This window comes from Ascaphus truei, chromosome 7, assembly GCF_040206685.1.
Source record: "Ascaphus truei isolate aAscTru1 chromosome 7, aAscTru1.hap1, whole genome shotgun sequence".
In the NCBI taxonomy this organism is placed as follows: domain Eukaryota; kingdom Metazoa; phylum Chordata; class Amphibia; order Anura; family Ascaphidae; genus Ascaphus; species Ascaphus truei.
The window spans coordinates 73,754,811-73,770,429 of NC_134489.1; the positions used below are offsets into that span (position 1 = coordinate 73,754,811).

Genomic DNA, 15,619 nt, shown 5'->3' on the forward strand with positions numbered 1-15,619 from the left:
ATGGACTGTCATACGCCATGGAAGCTGATCTTTGGCTTGGAAAATCTGCTACTTTATATTCTGTGATTTGCTGCACCTTGGCTGAGGAAAAGCCTGTGTTTTTATGTTGATGCACTTTAGTGCAATAAAAGCCTACCTTTATTTCCCAAAGCAAGTCTCCAGTCTTTACCTCTGCACACATCACTTACATTTAATATCAGAAGTGGGCTGCTAGAAGTGACCCTTGGATTTCAAATGGGCCCAGTGACCACCAGGAAATGTTTTTCCTTTGCAACAATTCCTGCAAACAGTCTGTGCGACAGGAGTAGGATGCTTCAGAGGCTGACCTACGAAAGCATATACAGGAAAAATATTGATGCTATAGAGCCTCTGAAAGTCAGTGAAAGAAACATGTAAAGAGCCACGAATAAAAGTAGAAAAACGAGGTACACTACGCTGGATAAAGCAACAAACCCTACAGTCTGGGGACTCCTAAAGACAGTGTCACGAGAGAACAGCACATATATACAATAACCGGGCCAGATTGAAGAAGACTAGGATATAGTAAACTGAATGAGTTTATTTCCTATGAGCAGAACAGACAATACATCAAGCAAATAACATTACAGAAATATTTACACTTACTGAGGTTAGATAAGGAGATATTCAGCTGAGTAGCAGCTCCTTAGTTGTTATAGGTCACAACAAGCACGACAAAACAACAGCAACAAGCAACCAACACAGAAATAAGGGGTGCAAACAACTATATAGACGCAGACCCCCAATCTTACCATGGCAGTTCAGTTATTGGTGAACAATTATCTTGTCCCAATCACAGGTTGCCAGGTAACGCAAACATCTGGGTTTACCCAGCCCGTCATTAATACAACCCTCCCCTGTAGCTACTTGGCCAGCCCCTTTATAAAAAACTATGACATGATGCCTTCGTTGCCATCCTGTCTAGCAAAAATGCTTATTGGGCAGGGGTCTTTCATGTAGGGTGTCACTTTTGACAGGTGAAATGGTTATCACCTAGTTGTGACACCTGGTCTGCACCTTCAAGGGGGGTGAGTCTTTGCCCCTTTGATCAGCATATGGCCTCATTAACACATCAGAGGACTCATCTAACTCACACTGCCTTTCTGAATTAAAATATTGCATAAACTATTACATGGGGAAATCATACTTTCTATTGGTAAGAAGGGGTTAACAATCCCTGGGCAGTCTGCTATAGGTGGGATTTAACTTGTGTCCAAATATCACAGTTATAGCATGTATACAATGAAAGATATATATTTTTCACTTTATCCATTGTCAGGAATACAATACAATAACATTTCTCACTCTCTCCATGTTAATACATAACATAGCAATTAATTCTACTGAAGCAGGGGGATACAGATCAACATATACACAATATGTTTAACCCTTTCCCTCCCGACATGATTTCTACACATCCAGGAATATAACACAGACTGATGGGGAAATTAATCTAAGACCTGGGGCAATTCTGCTGACGCTGGGGGATGCAGATCCACATATACACAGATCCACATATACACAGATCCCATTAACCCCTCATACCCCGATCATGACAGACAATGACCCAAATAAGCCACAAAATGGCTGCATAGCAGGAGTGAAAATTCACAAAAAAAAAACCCCTGTGGAAATGTTTAACTGGTGGTTTGCTGAAGTACAGCCTGTATAGCGAGAGCGAGACACGACGGCAACATTTCCGTATATATTTTGGCTGCAGTGAGCTTGGTCACTTGGATGAGTCACATCCATACAACCGTGAATATGAACAGCGGTGGCAAGAGCAACACCAGCAGTGAGAGGAACAAACTACTACAACCGCAAGCAAAGCATGGTGGGTGCAGTGAAAGTGCAGAAGTTTCAAGTAAAGAGGGACAGCCCAGTACTACTGATGCATTAAAATCTGACAAGGTAAAGCGGAAGAAAAAGAAAAGAGCTTCTCAGCTTACTGTGGAAGTTGCACAAACACAGATGACCGTGCGATGTCAAAAGGGAGCCAAGATGTTCTGCAGTCTAGAGTGACTGGGGGATTCGTCATGGGGAGGCCAGATTTTTCAGAGGGCCCAAAGCAGGAGACATGTAACCAGAAGAGCAGTTTATCCGGTGCCAACAGTGAGAATCCTTCAACAAGCTGTACCAGGGAAGTGGACCCCGGAACAAATAAGTAATGGTTCCTTGAGCCGCACTGAAAATGCACTACAGCCTGCCAGATATCATCTCCCTGAAAAATGGGATAAAGAGCAAGAAGCAAAGGTCGAATTACAGAGGTTTCTGTTTGAAACTTACCTTAAGCGTACAACTTTGGAGATAACAGGGCGTCGCTTGCATAGTGAGTTGGACAACACCATGACTGATCTTGAGATGGCAAGCGCTACTGTTACCATCTTGAAGCAGAAGCAGTCACTCTGACAAAATGATTTCTAACCTGAAACAGACGTATGAGGAGTCACAGACAGAGTGAACTGGAGACTGGAGTCTCTCAGGAGGAGGTTCGTACTCGCCACAGAGCTGGAAATCTCTTGCCAGGTCTGCGGTCTCAGCACAGAGGTGTGTAAATTGAAGGATGCGGATAAAAAGATCCTGAATATTTTAGAGGCTGTAAAAAGAGAGAACAGAAGTCTGAAAGAGGAAGTTTCAGATCTGACTGACCAGGTATGTGAAAGAAATGAGAAGCCTCACGAAGTAGAAAAGGTGAAGAAGCAAATGGAACAAGAAAAGTCAGAGCTGCTGTTAGTACTGGAAAAATCAGAGGCTGCTTTAAAGCATGAAGGGAACATATCCTTACTGTATGTCTTCAAATGGAACTCTCAGATCAGATTCTGAGAGAAAGAAGGAAAGCGTTCTGACCCTTCAGAAATACTACAAAGCTTGTCTACAAAGAAGAAAGGAGCGAGAAACCAATGTACATAAATGCTCCGCAACTGTCGTCATACAAGCTGCCAGATAGGGATGAAAGCTCATCAGTATCGCCAGCAGAGTCAGGCAGCCTGCGTTCTTCAATCAGTTTGGAGAATGCAATGACAATGGAAGAAGTATGGAGATTTGAAATGAGCGATTACACTCCAGTCAAATGTTAAAAAGTATCAGGTGCAAAGACACTACAGAAATGTAAAGAAAGCTGCGAGTATGATTCAGTACAGATATTGGTCCAACGTCAAATCCAAGCAAGCTGTGCATTCCTATGTGCACCTGCAATGCTGTTGCTCTACTTCAGTCTGCTTTCCACAGAATGCAAAGTAGAAGAACCAAGGTTGACGTGCTGCAGCTCAAGGAGGCTGAGCCAGATGCAGATGGTCTTGCCATGACGTTGGAAAGGAGATAGCACGACACTTGGGAAAACTGGCCACCAAGCGAATAAAAGAAGAGTTGGAGAAATGGGAAGACGACTTTGTGCGAGAAGTCCTCCGCAGGCTTGAGGAAGCAAAGCGCATCATGGAAAAGCAGTGCTTCGAAAAACTCGAGTGACAGAGGCAGGCTGAGCTAACTGGCCAAAAAGCCAGAGAGGAATGAGATGGGGCAAAGCGGGCTGAGCTAGAGCGAGTACTTTCAGGCACTGTTCAAGGACACCATTTACAAGGACTTTGTCACCAGTGTTATTTTAAACCACAACTACACATTGTGGCCATGAGCTGTTTGTGCTTCATGTCTTGAGTACAAGATCATTCCCCCCAACGGGAAAACCAAAGTTACTAGTAGGAGTAAAGGTTTTGGGAAAAGACCTTGAACTAAGGAGAACTAGATCCATAGATCCCTTCGAAAGTCAGAAAGTGTGGAAAACACATAAAATACTGAGGAGACGCATGGGGCGTTAATGGATTGGAAGTCAAAGAAGAAGAAAAGTGAAGACTTCGAGAGGAAGTGGAGGGACAGGCTTCGGCCGCAAGTAGCCCTAGCTACCCACAAACAAGAGGGGAGTTTATCAGGGGATGCCTGGTTACAAAAGTCTGGTAAGGGTTTAAAAGGCAGGAAAGGGAAGTGCTTCTCTGGTCTGTGTACAGACAACACGTGCGTGTCCTTGATCCCAAAGACACCATGGGCGTGCAGGCCATATCCCCATATCATTGATGCCAAGTGTCACCAGATACCTACATGGATGTCTACAGACGTTCAGCAGAGACTGCAATTATTCTAACACAAACCAGTGGCAATCGCCAAAAAGACCCAGGTACACCGAGGTACATGCCTTAAACTTGCTTTAAACTAGACCCAGCATTTCTGCATTGATTAATGGCCCATCAGATTAACAGCGGGGGTCCCTGGCAGTCCCATTCAAACTGAATGGGACTGCCAGGGACCCCTGCTGTGTTAATCCTACGGGTCATTAGTCAATGCAAAAATGCCTTAAACTTGCCTTAAACTAGCCAGGTTACACCCAGCACGTACCCAGAATGTAACCGGGCTATTTTAAGGCAAGCTTTAGAATACTCGGTGTCTCGTCTGTATATGGATTTTCATATGCTGGGAAAGCTGAACTTAGGCCTAGGAAACCCCTATACTTTATATTGTCCTGTGTTTTGCTGCACCGTGGCTGAGAATAAGCCTGTGTTTTTTTTTTTTGTTGATGCACTTTGGCGAAATAAAAGCCTACATGTTATTTTTCCAAAGCAAGTCTCCTGTCTTCACCACTGCACGCATCGTCAACAATCCCTTACGGTTTAACCTCGCCCTCTACCGCCATATCTGTTGGGAGCCTATTTCATTAATTTGCCACCCTTTCCATGAAGACATTCTTCCTCACGTTTCCTCAGATCCTCCCACCCTCCAATTTGAAAGCAAGACCACTTGTTCTAGCAGTGCTCTTTCTCTGAAATTGGCATTCTTCCTTTATATAAGTATATATAAATCTGTTGATGAGCAGAAATAACCGTACATGTGTTAGCCCTCCAAATGAATGGTGATGTTGGTATTGTACATGATATGGAAAGTCTGAGACACCCTGGGTTAAAGAGTTCCTAAAAGTGAAGAAGTAATTTAGCTGCTGTTCAGATGGCTCTAGAGACAAGTATAATACTATTTATCAAAAAGCAAGCAATACATTCATATTCTGATGCTCAGTATGATCCAATTCCATTTATTCTGAATACTTTTTTTTATTTCATAATCATCAAATATGTTTCTTCTGTATTTTAAGTTGGCAGCAAAAAATGTAAAACTTTTAAAATTCCACATTCCTTTCCATCACAAAATGTGATGAACAAATTTCAATTGATACAGAAGCCATCTATGCGTGAAAGCAGAAGTAATGCAAAACAAGGTGTTAAGATTCCTCACCCAAATATCTCTGCCCGTAGGAAAAAAAACATATGCCTCCCCCCAGAGTGGAGAAGAATAGCTCATTAGAAGCTGGAGTTATTTTACTAATTGTATCAAACTGCTTGAAATTGTTTGGGCACAATTTTACTACTGAGTTAAGCCTTATGTAAAGCCATTTTTCAGAAAAGAAGGAACGCTTTTGAGATTTTCTGATGTTTGATTTCTTAGAAATTTATAGACCTATGCTGAGCATGTAACGGAGTGACTGACCTTTGCAAGTGATTACTCGCTTTTCAATTCAGATCTATCATGCAGTCTAAATGCCTCCTGTGAAAATATGTTTTACTATGGTAATATCCTTTGAAAGGCTGAATTTGCCGGAAGGTGATTTCTTCCCTTCTCCTTGTATAAATGTACAGTATTGTGTCTCTCTTATTCTTAGTTTGTTATTTTTCTGCATGCCAAATAGAAAATAAATCAAATACAAAGTTTATATATCACACAGATCTTATTTTACAACATTTTTTCATTCCTTATACATTAGATATACTGTAATAGGAAAAATATTTTTACAAATATAGTTCAGTGTCCAAAATAATGTACGGCTTCTTTAAAAAAAAAAAAAATATATATATATATTATTATTATAAAACATATGTTGATAGGGATTACTATTTTTTGGATATGAAAAAAAAATGATTGTCAATTCAATATTTTTGCTACCTCATTTGTATTAAATATTCAGAAACATAAGACATTTTTCACAGCATCCTTTTTTTTAAATCAATTCTGCCTCTATACTTTTAAAATGTTAGGGACTGCATCAGAATAGGGCGATTACAAGCATATTATAATAGTATTGTTTAAATTGAAATAACTGTAATTCCACTTTTATTGGGATGTTTAAAAAGATTTGTAGCCAAAATTCATTGTGCCCTGTCTCCCTCACAGACATGTAACTGCGCTTGCAACATCTGTAGAAAGGGAGCTGCAATAAATGGTGCAAAAAAACCAGGACTGGATTTATCAAAGAAAAACTGATCCTGAGAGATGTTACGAAACAAGACATTTGGCTGGGAATCCTCAAAGGCTGATCCATGCTATCATGGCTGAATCAGTGATATTTGCCATTGACTCTAATGACTGTTGCTGACTTGGACGCATTGATTGCACTTTCATGACTCCGGGATAATTGTCTTCTTGGGTTCATGGGATTAGAAGTACAAAAAAAAAAAAAAGAATGCTGAATTGTATCTTCTACATATCATGCTGGTTGTTTTTAAAGGAATTATTTACTTAAGTCACCCAAATGCAAAACTGGGACAAACAAGTTGAACCAGATTTATTAAAGGAATTGCTTCTAATGAGAGTTTGGTAAATAAGTCTGACATTAAAAAAAGTTATGGTGGGTAAAAAACAGGTGTCAAAACCCTCCACTGTACAGTGTACAGTAAATAAAAATACCACATGTGGTGCATTTGCATGTCTCAGACAGGTCTGCAACCCTGTATTTCCCCATTTATCTCTTAAGAAACAGTGCTTCCACTGCAGCCAGGGATTCTGGGTAATGACATGAAAATGAGCATAGTGTCACTGTTTACTTCTCATCCATCTTGACATGGACCCCTATAAACTTATGCCTGCCGCATTACACAGCTTTTCACCATAGCCAGGGTGTAAGAAGTGCTTAGCCAGTAACCTACTCACAGACAGCTATTTTGATATTAAAACCAGACGGTGCTGAAAAGCTGTGTACGGCAGGCATAAGCTTATAGGGGTCTGTAACAGGGGAGTAATCCCTGTTCAAGTAATGTGCCTTTAATCTAGCAGTGTGGTGGTTAACTGCTGGTAGTCAATTAATAAACACCACCTGCCTGATTTAGATTGCTTACAAAAGCCTTTCTGTTGAGACAGGAAGTGACTCCTTAGCTCACTTGTGGGCTGAACTTTGGAGACAGAGCAGTGTTCTTGAGTCTCCCAGGAGAGACTGACCAAGAGAACACAGATCTCTGGAGCTGACCGGTCTTGAGCTCTGCACAGCATAGCTGATTGCAAGACACCAAATAAGACTTCTAAACCTGGATGCTGATATTTTCTGTGCACGCACAGGTGCGGTTCCAGGGGAGCAGAGAAGCTTTCTCTACAGCAGCTAACAGATAAGACTTTAATTATTAAGAGACTGCTTATATCTGCTTATTTCATGCTATATGTTTTGGGGCTGCGAGACATGCTTGACTTAGGGAGTTGTGAATTAATTGCATGGTATTTTCACTAGAGATACTCCCAAGTGAATAGAAGCTTTGTTCCCCCCCCCCCCTGTGTTTGGATGATTTCCTGATGAAAAGGAAAAGGCACAATAAAGCCTTATTATAATTTCACCTTATAAAAGTCTCCAATTGTGTACTTCTGTGAACGTCCGTCTACAGGGTCCATGTCAAAATTGATGAGAAGTATGAGTGACACACTGTGGTCATTTGCATGGTCATTACCCAGAATCCCTAGCTGCAGTGGAAGCACTGTTTGCTAAGCGATAATGGGGAAAGACCAGGTTGCAGACCTGTTTGAGACATGCAAATGTACTACAGGTGGTATTTTTTTTTACTGTAAATAAACCCCTAAGCCTAAAACCCATCATATACAATATCGTTAGTGGTCCTTCCATTAGAATGAAGCAACTATCTCTAAAGGAGTGACCCTGAAGTTTCAGCAAATCTGTAACAGTTGTGTGAGATGCTAAGAAGCATCATGTGGGACAGTAAAGGCATGTGGTTCTTGTTGTGGTAAAAATGAGGATTTATGGGCAAAGCAAAGAAACAACACTACAGTATTGTACATTACATTAAGATGTGCTAATTGAATTCACATGTCAAGCCACAGTTGCCATGCTTAAAATATACATAGGTAAATAATGTCTGTTTATACTACTTTTAGGAATTACCTGAGAGGTGGAAGAACCTTAAAAAGATTGCATTCACAGTAAAGCATGAAGCAGCTCCTCTGCAGTCCAATGAAGTATCTGTTATCAGAAGAAAATGTGTACTTTTTGAGGTGAGATCAGTTCTGTGCTCTGAAGCAAATGATTTTTCTCTTTTTTTGTTCTGATAACAGGCTGGAGCTCAGCTTCACTGAACTGAGAAATTGTAAACTCTTAGAAAAAGGCTGTCTAAAGATAACAATTCAATGTTTCTTGGTAATGTATTCTGGATGAATCTGATAATTTAAAGCCCACTTCACCAAAATGGTAGCGAGGCCTGTGTCTCTTTTATCTTCAATTATGTCTAATCTTTTTCTAATTCAAACGCTGCGAAACTGTCATCAGATCAAATATAGATTTTAAATGTTTTTTTTATTCTGTCTGTGCGTATTACCTGCAAGTTCTGTGATTTAAATATAATTAGTTTCATCACTGAATTTATTATAAAAATGTACACGAAGGGAAATTATTGATGATTTATGGGATGGAAAATGTTGGATGAATGGCATACAAAGAAAATGTATAGTATCATGTTTATGGATTTTGTGAAGTACCCTTGACTCAATATGTGTAATACACAATTTTCAGGTTAAACAGCATGAGTTCAGAAGTCGATTTAAAAATGAAACCATCTTTAGATTTGATGCAGATGATCCATATACGCATCTAGATAAGGTAAAATGTGCATGTTTAAAAAATATATTATATTACATTTATTGCAAACTGAAGGGATGCAGATTAATTTACAGTGTACAGGGGGTACGTTTTAAAATCGGTGGTGTACTCATTGGTTTAATCCAATAGTTAGTCATTGTGTGTATGTGTGTGTATATATATATATATATATATATATATATATATATATATATATATATATATATATATATATATATATATATATATATATATATAACATTTATTTTTCTGACTGAAGGGACCATTAAAATATAAACATGACACTGAAATGAATGAAAGCATTATACTAGCATTGTTATATACAAAGACGACGCTATAAGGCTAAAATGAACAGTGTTTGTCTATCCACATTAATTTTAATATTAAAACATTTTCTTTTGTGATTTTTGGAGAGCAAAGCCATTGATGATGTCTTCAAATGATAAGCTACAAATTTTGTCATTTCGATGCACATGATGCTTAGGGTCATATTTGAACAAAATGTTCATATTTATAGAGAAGCTTTTCCCAATATCTTCTTTATTTATCACCCGATTTTTAAACTTTACATGCATAGCTGTTTTGCTATTTTTGAGGCCCCTCATATTGTGAGTCTCTAAGCTACAGCTTAGTTATCTTATCCACAAGCCCAGCACTGATTTATTAGCTAGATTGATGTTTCGATCACCAATGGCCCTTTTTCAAGATCTACTTTATTGTACTTTAGATTCAGCATTAAATTAAACTTCTGTAAAAATATTTCAAGAAAATGTATATTTAAAACAGGTATCTTCCTTTTAAAGAGGCAGTCCCAAAGAGCAAATTTTTGTAAAAGTTTTTTTTTTTTTAAATATATAATTGAAGCAGGGGGTCACCGGAGCTGAATCCCATTAATTTCAGCTCTGGGGACCCCTGCTACCGGAGATACTGTAATTTTTAAATATATATACCGCAAATTAGGTGCCCTACTCTAGGTGATCTTCTTGGCAAGCAAGGATCTCGTAATGGCCACTTTTCAGATATTTCCTGGCCTGCGGGCCAATAGGAAGCAGTGACGTCATCGGTGTGGCTTCCTATTGGCCCATGTGACGTGGGAGCTTTAAACCTGAAATCCCTGATTACTGAGCTGGATCAGCTACCGGCACCTTCAGAGGTCAGTATCTCCGGAAGTAGGGGGTCCCGGAGTTGAAATTAAATAAATTGCCAAGGGCCAAAAACCTCAAAGATATTTTGGTTAGAAGCCATATGCCGCTCATAAATTCACCAACTTGGATCCCAGTGAAACCAAAAGGATCCTTTAGATACGGGCAATGCAAAGCCTGCCCTTTCAAGTCTCTCACACAGAAATTCTCCAATTGGGACAACAGCAGGCAGTATGATATAAAACAATTCATAAACTGCCAAACTGAAGGGGTTATTAATCACATGGTATGCAATTGCGGAAAACAGTATTTTGGCAAAACGAGGCATCGGTTACGACGGAGAATCCTTGAGCACGTTGCCTCCATTAGAAATAAGCTGGAGACCCCAATACCACGCCATGTAAATGAGGCTCGTGCTGGAGATGTCAAGATGCTGAGTGTAAGGGGCATTGGCACATTGGCCCCAGGAAGGGGGACTGGGACAAAAACCTTCTCTGGCGCGAAACAGAACGGATCTATCAACTTCAAAGTCAATATCCAAAGGGGTTAAATTGTTTGTTTGCTCACCCCTTTCCTATAAGAACCTGTGGTCACCTGAGCTAGATTCCCCATCAGATCAATTTCCATACCCTCTGTGCACATCAGAAATTGAACAGGGCACATACCTAGTGGTGTCTGTGCTAATACCATACCACAATGCTGGGTACCTTTTAAATCCAAGGTATCAGTTATCTCTCCCTCTCCCTGTCTCTCTGTCTCTGTCTCCCTCTCTGTCTCTCTGTCTCTCTGTCTCTCTCTCATTTTTTGTGTGCGAGCTTTCGAGATACACTGCTTTCGAGATACACTTCTTCCGGCGATGTTACAATGAATGAAGCCAAAAAAAAGTGTTTTTACTTTAAAACAGTGCATACTGGAATGTGATCTGTGATTGACGTTTATCCCTTCCCTCTGTGCAGTATGCGTTTTATGACTTGAGGTGTTAAATGGTCCCTGAATGTTGTTGATGCAAGAGTGTGTGTATGTATTAATATAAATTGATAAAGAGCCCACAGTGTATACAGCGCTTTACAAAAGGTGTGTGTGGAGTGAGAGTGTATATCAATGGTGTGGGAATGTAAGAAGCTGTGGCATAACGAAGTGTTTGTAGATACTATGTGGTCCCTATTGGTATATAGGGATGGAATTACATGGAGTATTTGTGTGTGTATAAGAGACAGCTGTGTGTGAGAGTATATATATATATGTATATGTATATGTGTGTGTGTGTGTGTGTGTGTGTGTGTGTGTGTATATATGCAAATACAACTGTATGCTCATCTGCATGTCTTAGGCAGGTCTGCAACCCCACCTTTCACCATTATCACCCAGCATACAGCACTTCCACTGCAGCAAGGGATTCTGGGAAATGACATGCAAATGAGCACTCAGTGCCACTTTTTGCTTCAAAAACCATTTTTAACATGGTTCCCTATAGGCTTAAGCTTGCTGCATGGTCACAGCTTTGAGCACAGCCAGGGTTAGGGTGCATACCCAGAAAACCACCCACAGACAGCTGTTTCGACCTTAATGGGTCTCATCAGTGTGGGGCTGGTTAACTGGGTATGCAAAGAAGCTATGGGATAGGCTATACCATAATACTGAGTTAAGTTATGGTGAGTAAAAAAAGTGACAAAAACCCTCCACAGGAAAGCAAATATGCAAATACAACTGTATGCTCATCTGCATGTCTTAGGCAGGTCTGCAACCCCACCTTTCACCATTATCACCCAGCATACAGCACTTCCACTGCAGCAAGGGATTCTGGGAAATGACATGCAAATGAGCACTCAGTGCCACTTTTTGCTTCAAAAACCATTTTTAACATGGTTCCCTATAGGCTTAAGCTTGCTGCATGGTCACAGCTTTGAGCACAGCCAGGGTTAGGGTGCATACCCAGAAAACCACCCACAGACAGCTGTTAATGGGTCTCATCAGTGTGGTTCTGGTTAACTGGGTATGCAAAGAAGCTATGGGATAGGCTATACCATAATACTGAGTTAAGTTATGGTGAGTTAAAAAAGTGACAAAAACCCTCCACAGGAAAGGTTTATATATATATAGCAACTGTAAATATTCCTGTACATTCATCTGTATATTCATTTTTGTAGCACGTTCATGTTGTTTTCATTATACAGTATGAATGCAACCTTTGTAAATGAGTCATTGTAAATCTTGATCTTCAATTGTTTTTCTCTTCTGACTGACAGCACTAATATAACTGGCACAACATCCAACATATTGCATTTAGTAAAAATATCAACGCACTGGCACAGCCACAAGAAGTTTTCAGAGCAACTTGGATCTATATTGATTGTTGCCAATATTCTGACATAATATTTAGCATGTCTCCTTTTCCTTACAAACCCTTGAGATAAGTAATGGATGAAGTATATTTTCAACTTAGTGCAAAGCGTTGTAAATACTGTATTTAAAAGAGCATAATTGCCCCAAAACAGTTTTACATTTATTTGTTAAAGATTGTTACAGTGCATAATAGAAACACTGTTCCTCATTATAAGCACAGTGACTTGATTTAAAGTAATGTGTTAAATCCTAGGTCATGGTTTAAAATAATGTAACAGTTACTCTTTAAAGGCGAGAAACATAAACTAAAGCAGTATAATGTAACTGGTGTATACTAACAAAGTACAATGCACACGTACTTACATTGCTTATATATATATATAGCTTGAGTGCTTTTAGTGGGACACTTCTTTTTTCTTTTCTCATATATATATATATATGATATAAAGTGATATAAAGAATATCACTTGTGAGCACATTTACATGTCTTAGACAGTTCTGCAACCCTGCCTTTCAACCATTATCACCTAGCATACAGTGCTTCCACTGCAGCAAGGGATTCTGGGAAATGACATTCAAATGAGCACACTGTGTCACCTTTTGCCTGAAACCCATTTACATGGAACCCATATAAGCAAATGCTTGGCTGTTCACACAGCTTTTAAGCACAGCATAGGACTAGATGCAAAGCCAGTCAAACCACTCACAGACATGTTTCAACATTAATGGGTCTCATCAGTGTGAGTTTACATATACATTTTAAGTTATGGTGGGTGAAAAAGGCGACAAAAAACCTCCACCGTTATATAAATAAATATATATATATATATATATACACACAGTGGTCAACAAATCACAAAAAAATCTACTCGCCACCTAGTACCAAACGTGTGCTGCTTGGGCCAATAGGCGCTCGCCACGATGTTAAATCCACTCGCCCGGGGCTTGCAAATGTATAGGTTTGTCGAACACCGTATATATATATATATATATATATATATATATATGCAAATATAACTGTATGCTCATCTGCATGTCTTAGACAGGTCTGCAACCCTGTCTTTCACCATTATCACCCAGCAAACAGCACTTCCACTGCAGCAAGGGATTCTGGGAAATGACATGCAAATGAGCACACAGTGCCACTTTTTATCTCATGCTCACATTACATGAGCAACCCTTAGTCAATGCATGCTGCTTTAAACACAGCTTTTAAGCAAGGACTTGGGAGATGCAAAGTCAGTTAACCCACTCACATATATAATACATATACAAAAGACAGGGGTGCCCAATGCTACATCCATTTTTGACATAAATATATATTCATGATGTGGTGGGTGGGGGAGTTTGAGCTAGCTGGGAATGTGTGTATATAGCGTATGTATGGATATGACCTTTAGCACTCATGGGAAGAGAGTTCTCTCATGTCAGTAATGACTCATAAAACTTCCTATGTGTGTGCCGGCCGGAGATCAGCTGAGAGCGGCACTGCAGGGATGACATCAGCGGGGGCACTCAGACTGCTGCAGGGATGCCTGCTTACTTTTATATATATCTATATAGTGACAAACGGCTTACTCAGGGGGCTCTGTGCTCCGCCGTCTGTCCGGATCCACTAGAACATGGTCTTTTAGGGTGGGTGAGACGAGGAGATGTGAGACCATGTTCCTTTAAGCAGGCTTCTGCCTGGTTTATTCAGTCCCAGGCACTGGAACTGCAACACTTTGAAAACAATGTACAAATTAAACCCTGCTCAACTGAGCAATAACTAGACACAGGATCACCCCGACTAGGGTTGGGTGGCTTGCCCGCTTCCAACAAATCAAAATAGCAAACTTCATAGTCAAAGGTAGTACACAGATGATTTACCCTTTTAGGGGAAGGGGTTCTCCCCTTTCTGCCTCCAGGCTCTTGGAGAGAGGGGAGAGGAACCAGGAAACCAGCTTTAAATACCTGTTTTCTAATTAGCAGGATAGGTGACAGAAATCAGACAGCAGACAAACTCTAGTCTGAATCCCTCATCCCTCAGTTCCAACACCTGCAAAACTGTGGGATGGGGGACATCCATTCTGTGGCTGCACTTTCCAACCTAAACAGGATAGAAGCTGTTCAGTATCCTGGGAGCCCTATATATCGAAAGTATTACCATTCCCTGGTTTCCCTGATATATATATATATATATATATATATATATATATATGTAGATAGATATAATCCTTATCTAAAGGTGCTGGAATAGTGCAGTAGGGGTGCTTTCCAGCGTACAAACAGTTAACTTCCTCCTGGAAAGCTTGCTGCAGCAGCAGCAACAAATTAAGCATGCTGGACTCCTGAAGAAACAGAAGTTTTAAAAGTCCCGAAAGTGGCCTGCACACAGAGACTGCTTTTCCTCAGAGATGGGGGGAGAGAGACTGACAGTTCTCCCCTATAAGGTGAAACTGGGTGGTACAGTCCCCTAGTCTCGCTGGATGGTGGTCGCAGAGCCTGCTGGGACTGCCTGGGTTGTAAATCCCAGTAAGAAGAAGGAAGGACACGAGACTGTGCTGAAGCAGGATATTGGAACTACAGAGGGATTCTCTGAACTCTTGCAGGGTACAGAGGCAATTACTTTGAGCCCCAACAGATACAGATAAGAGCTAACCATTATTTTGCGGTGCCTAAAGACTGTATATATTGTTTACCTATACTAGTACATGTTTTGGGCTGATAACCAGCGTAGCTGGCGATTACGTTAGAGATGGCTGGAGCTGCATGTTTAGTCAGTCTCCTATGAAGGAGTAGATGTTTATTTTATGTTTTGTTTTGCCTTAATGGGACGGTGGGCCTGTTATTGTATTATTTAACCCCTGTAAATAAACCTTGTGTAAAGGAGTACAGAGTTTCCTGCCTTAATATTGGACCTAAGATACTGCGACATGATGCAGACATCTATATCTATATATAAATAATATACTGTATATATTATCAAAAGCATGAAATTTAAAATGATCAAGTGGAATTTCAGAACTCGTGAGAAAAAAATATGGAAGTATAAACTCAAGTACATTTTTTATATAATGAATACAGAACTCAATTGGGGGAAATGATTTGTCTCATTATGAAATATAAATACAGTACACTTTTGTAATCTGGTATTCCTACAGGCATCCTGCTCTCTCCACCTCACACCTTCACTTTAATTCCTTATCCATTTACATATCTTTTTTGCGTTGTG

General features: G+C 40.0%; 1 protein-coding gene across 1 annotated transcript in view; it reads left to right on the forward strand.

The window, feature by feature from the left end:
• Positions 1-15,619, forward strand: part of LOC142499998 (dynein axonemal heavy chain 11-like) — a 362,984-nt gene that overhangs the window by 61,624 nt on the left and 285,741 nt on the right. Inside the window, exons 19-20 of the mRNA XM_075610053.1 lie at positions 8,203-8,319; positions 8,834-8,920. Of these exons, the coding sequence (XP_075466168.1) occupies positions 8,203-8,319; positions 8,834-8,920 (204 nt within the window). The remainder of the gene's footprint in view (positions 1-8,202; positions 8,320-8,833; positions 8,921-15,619) is intronic.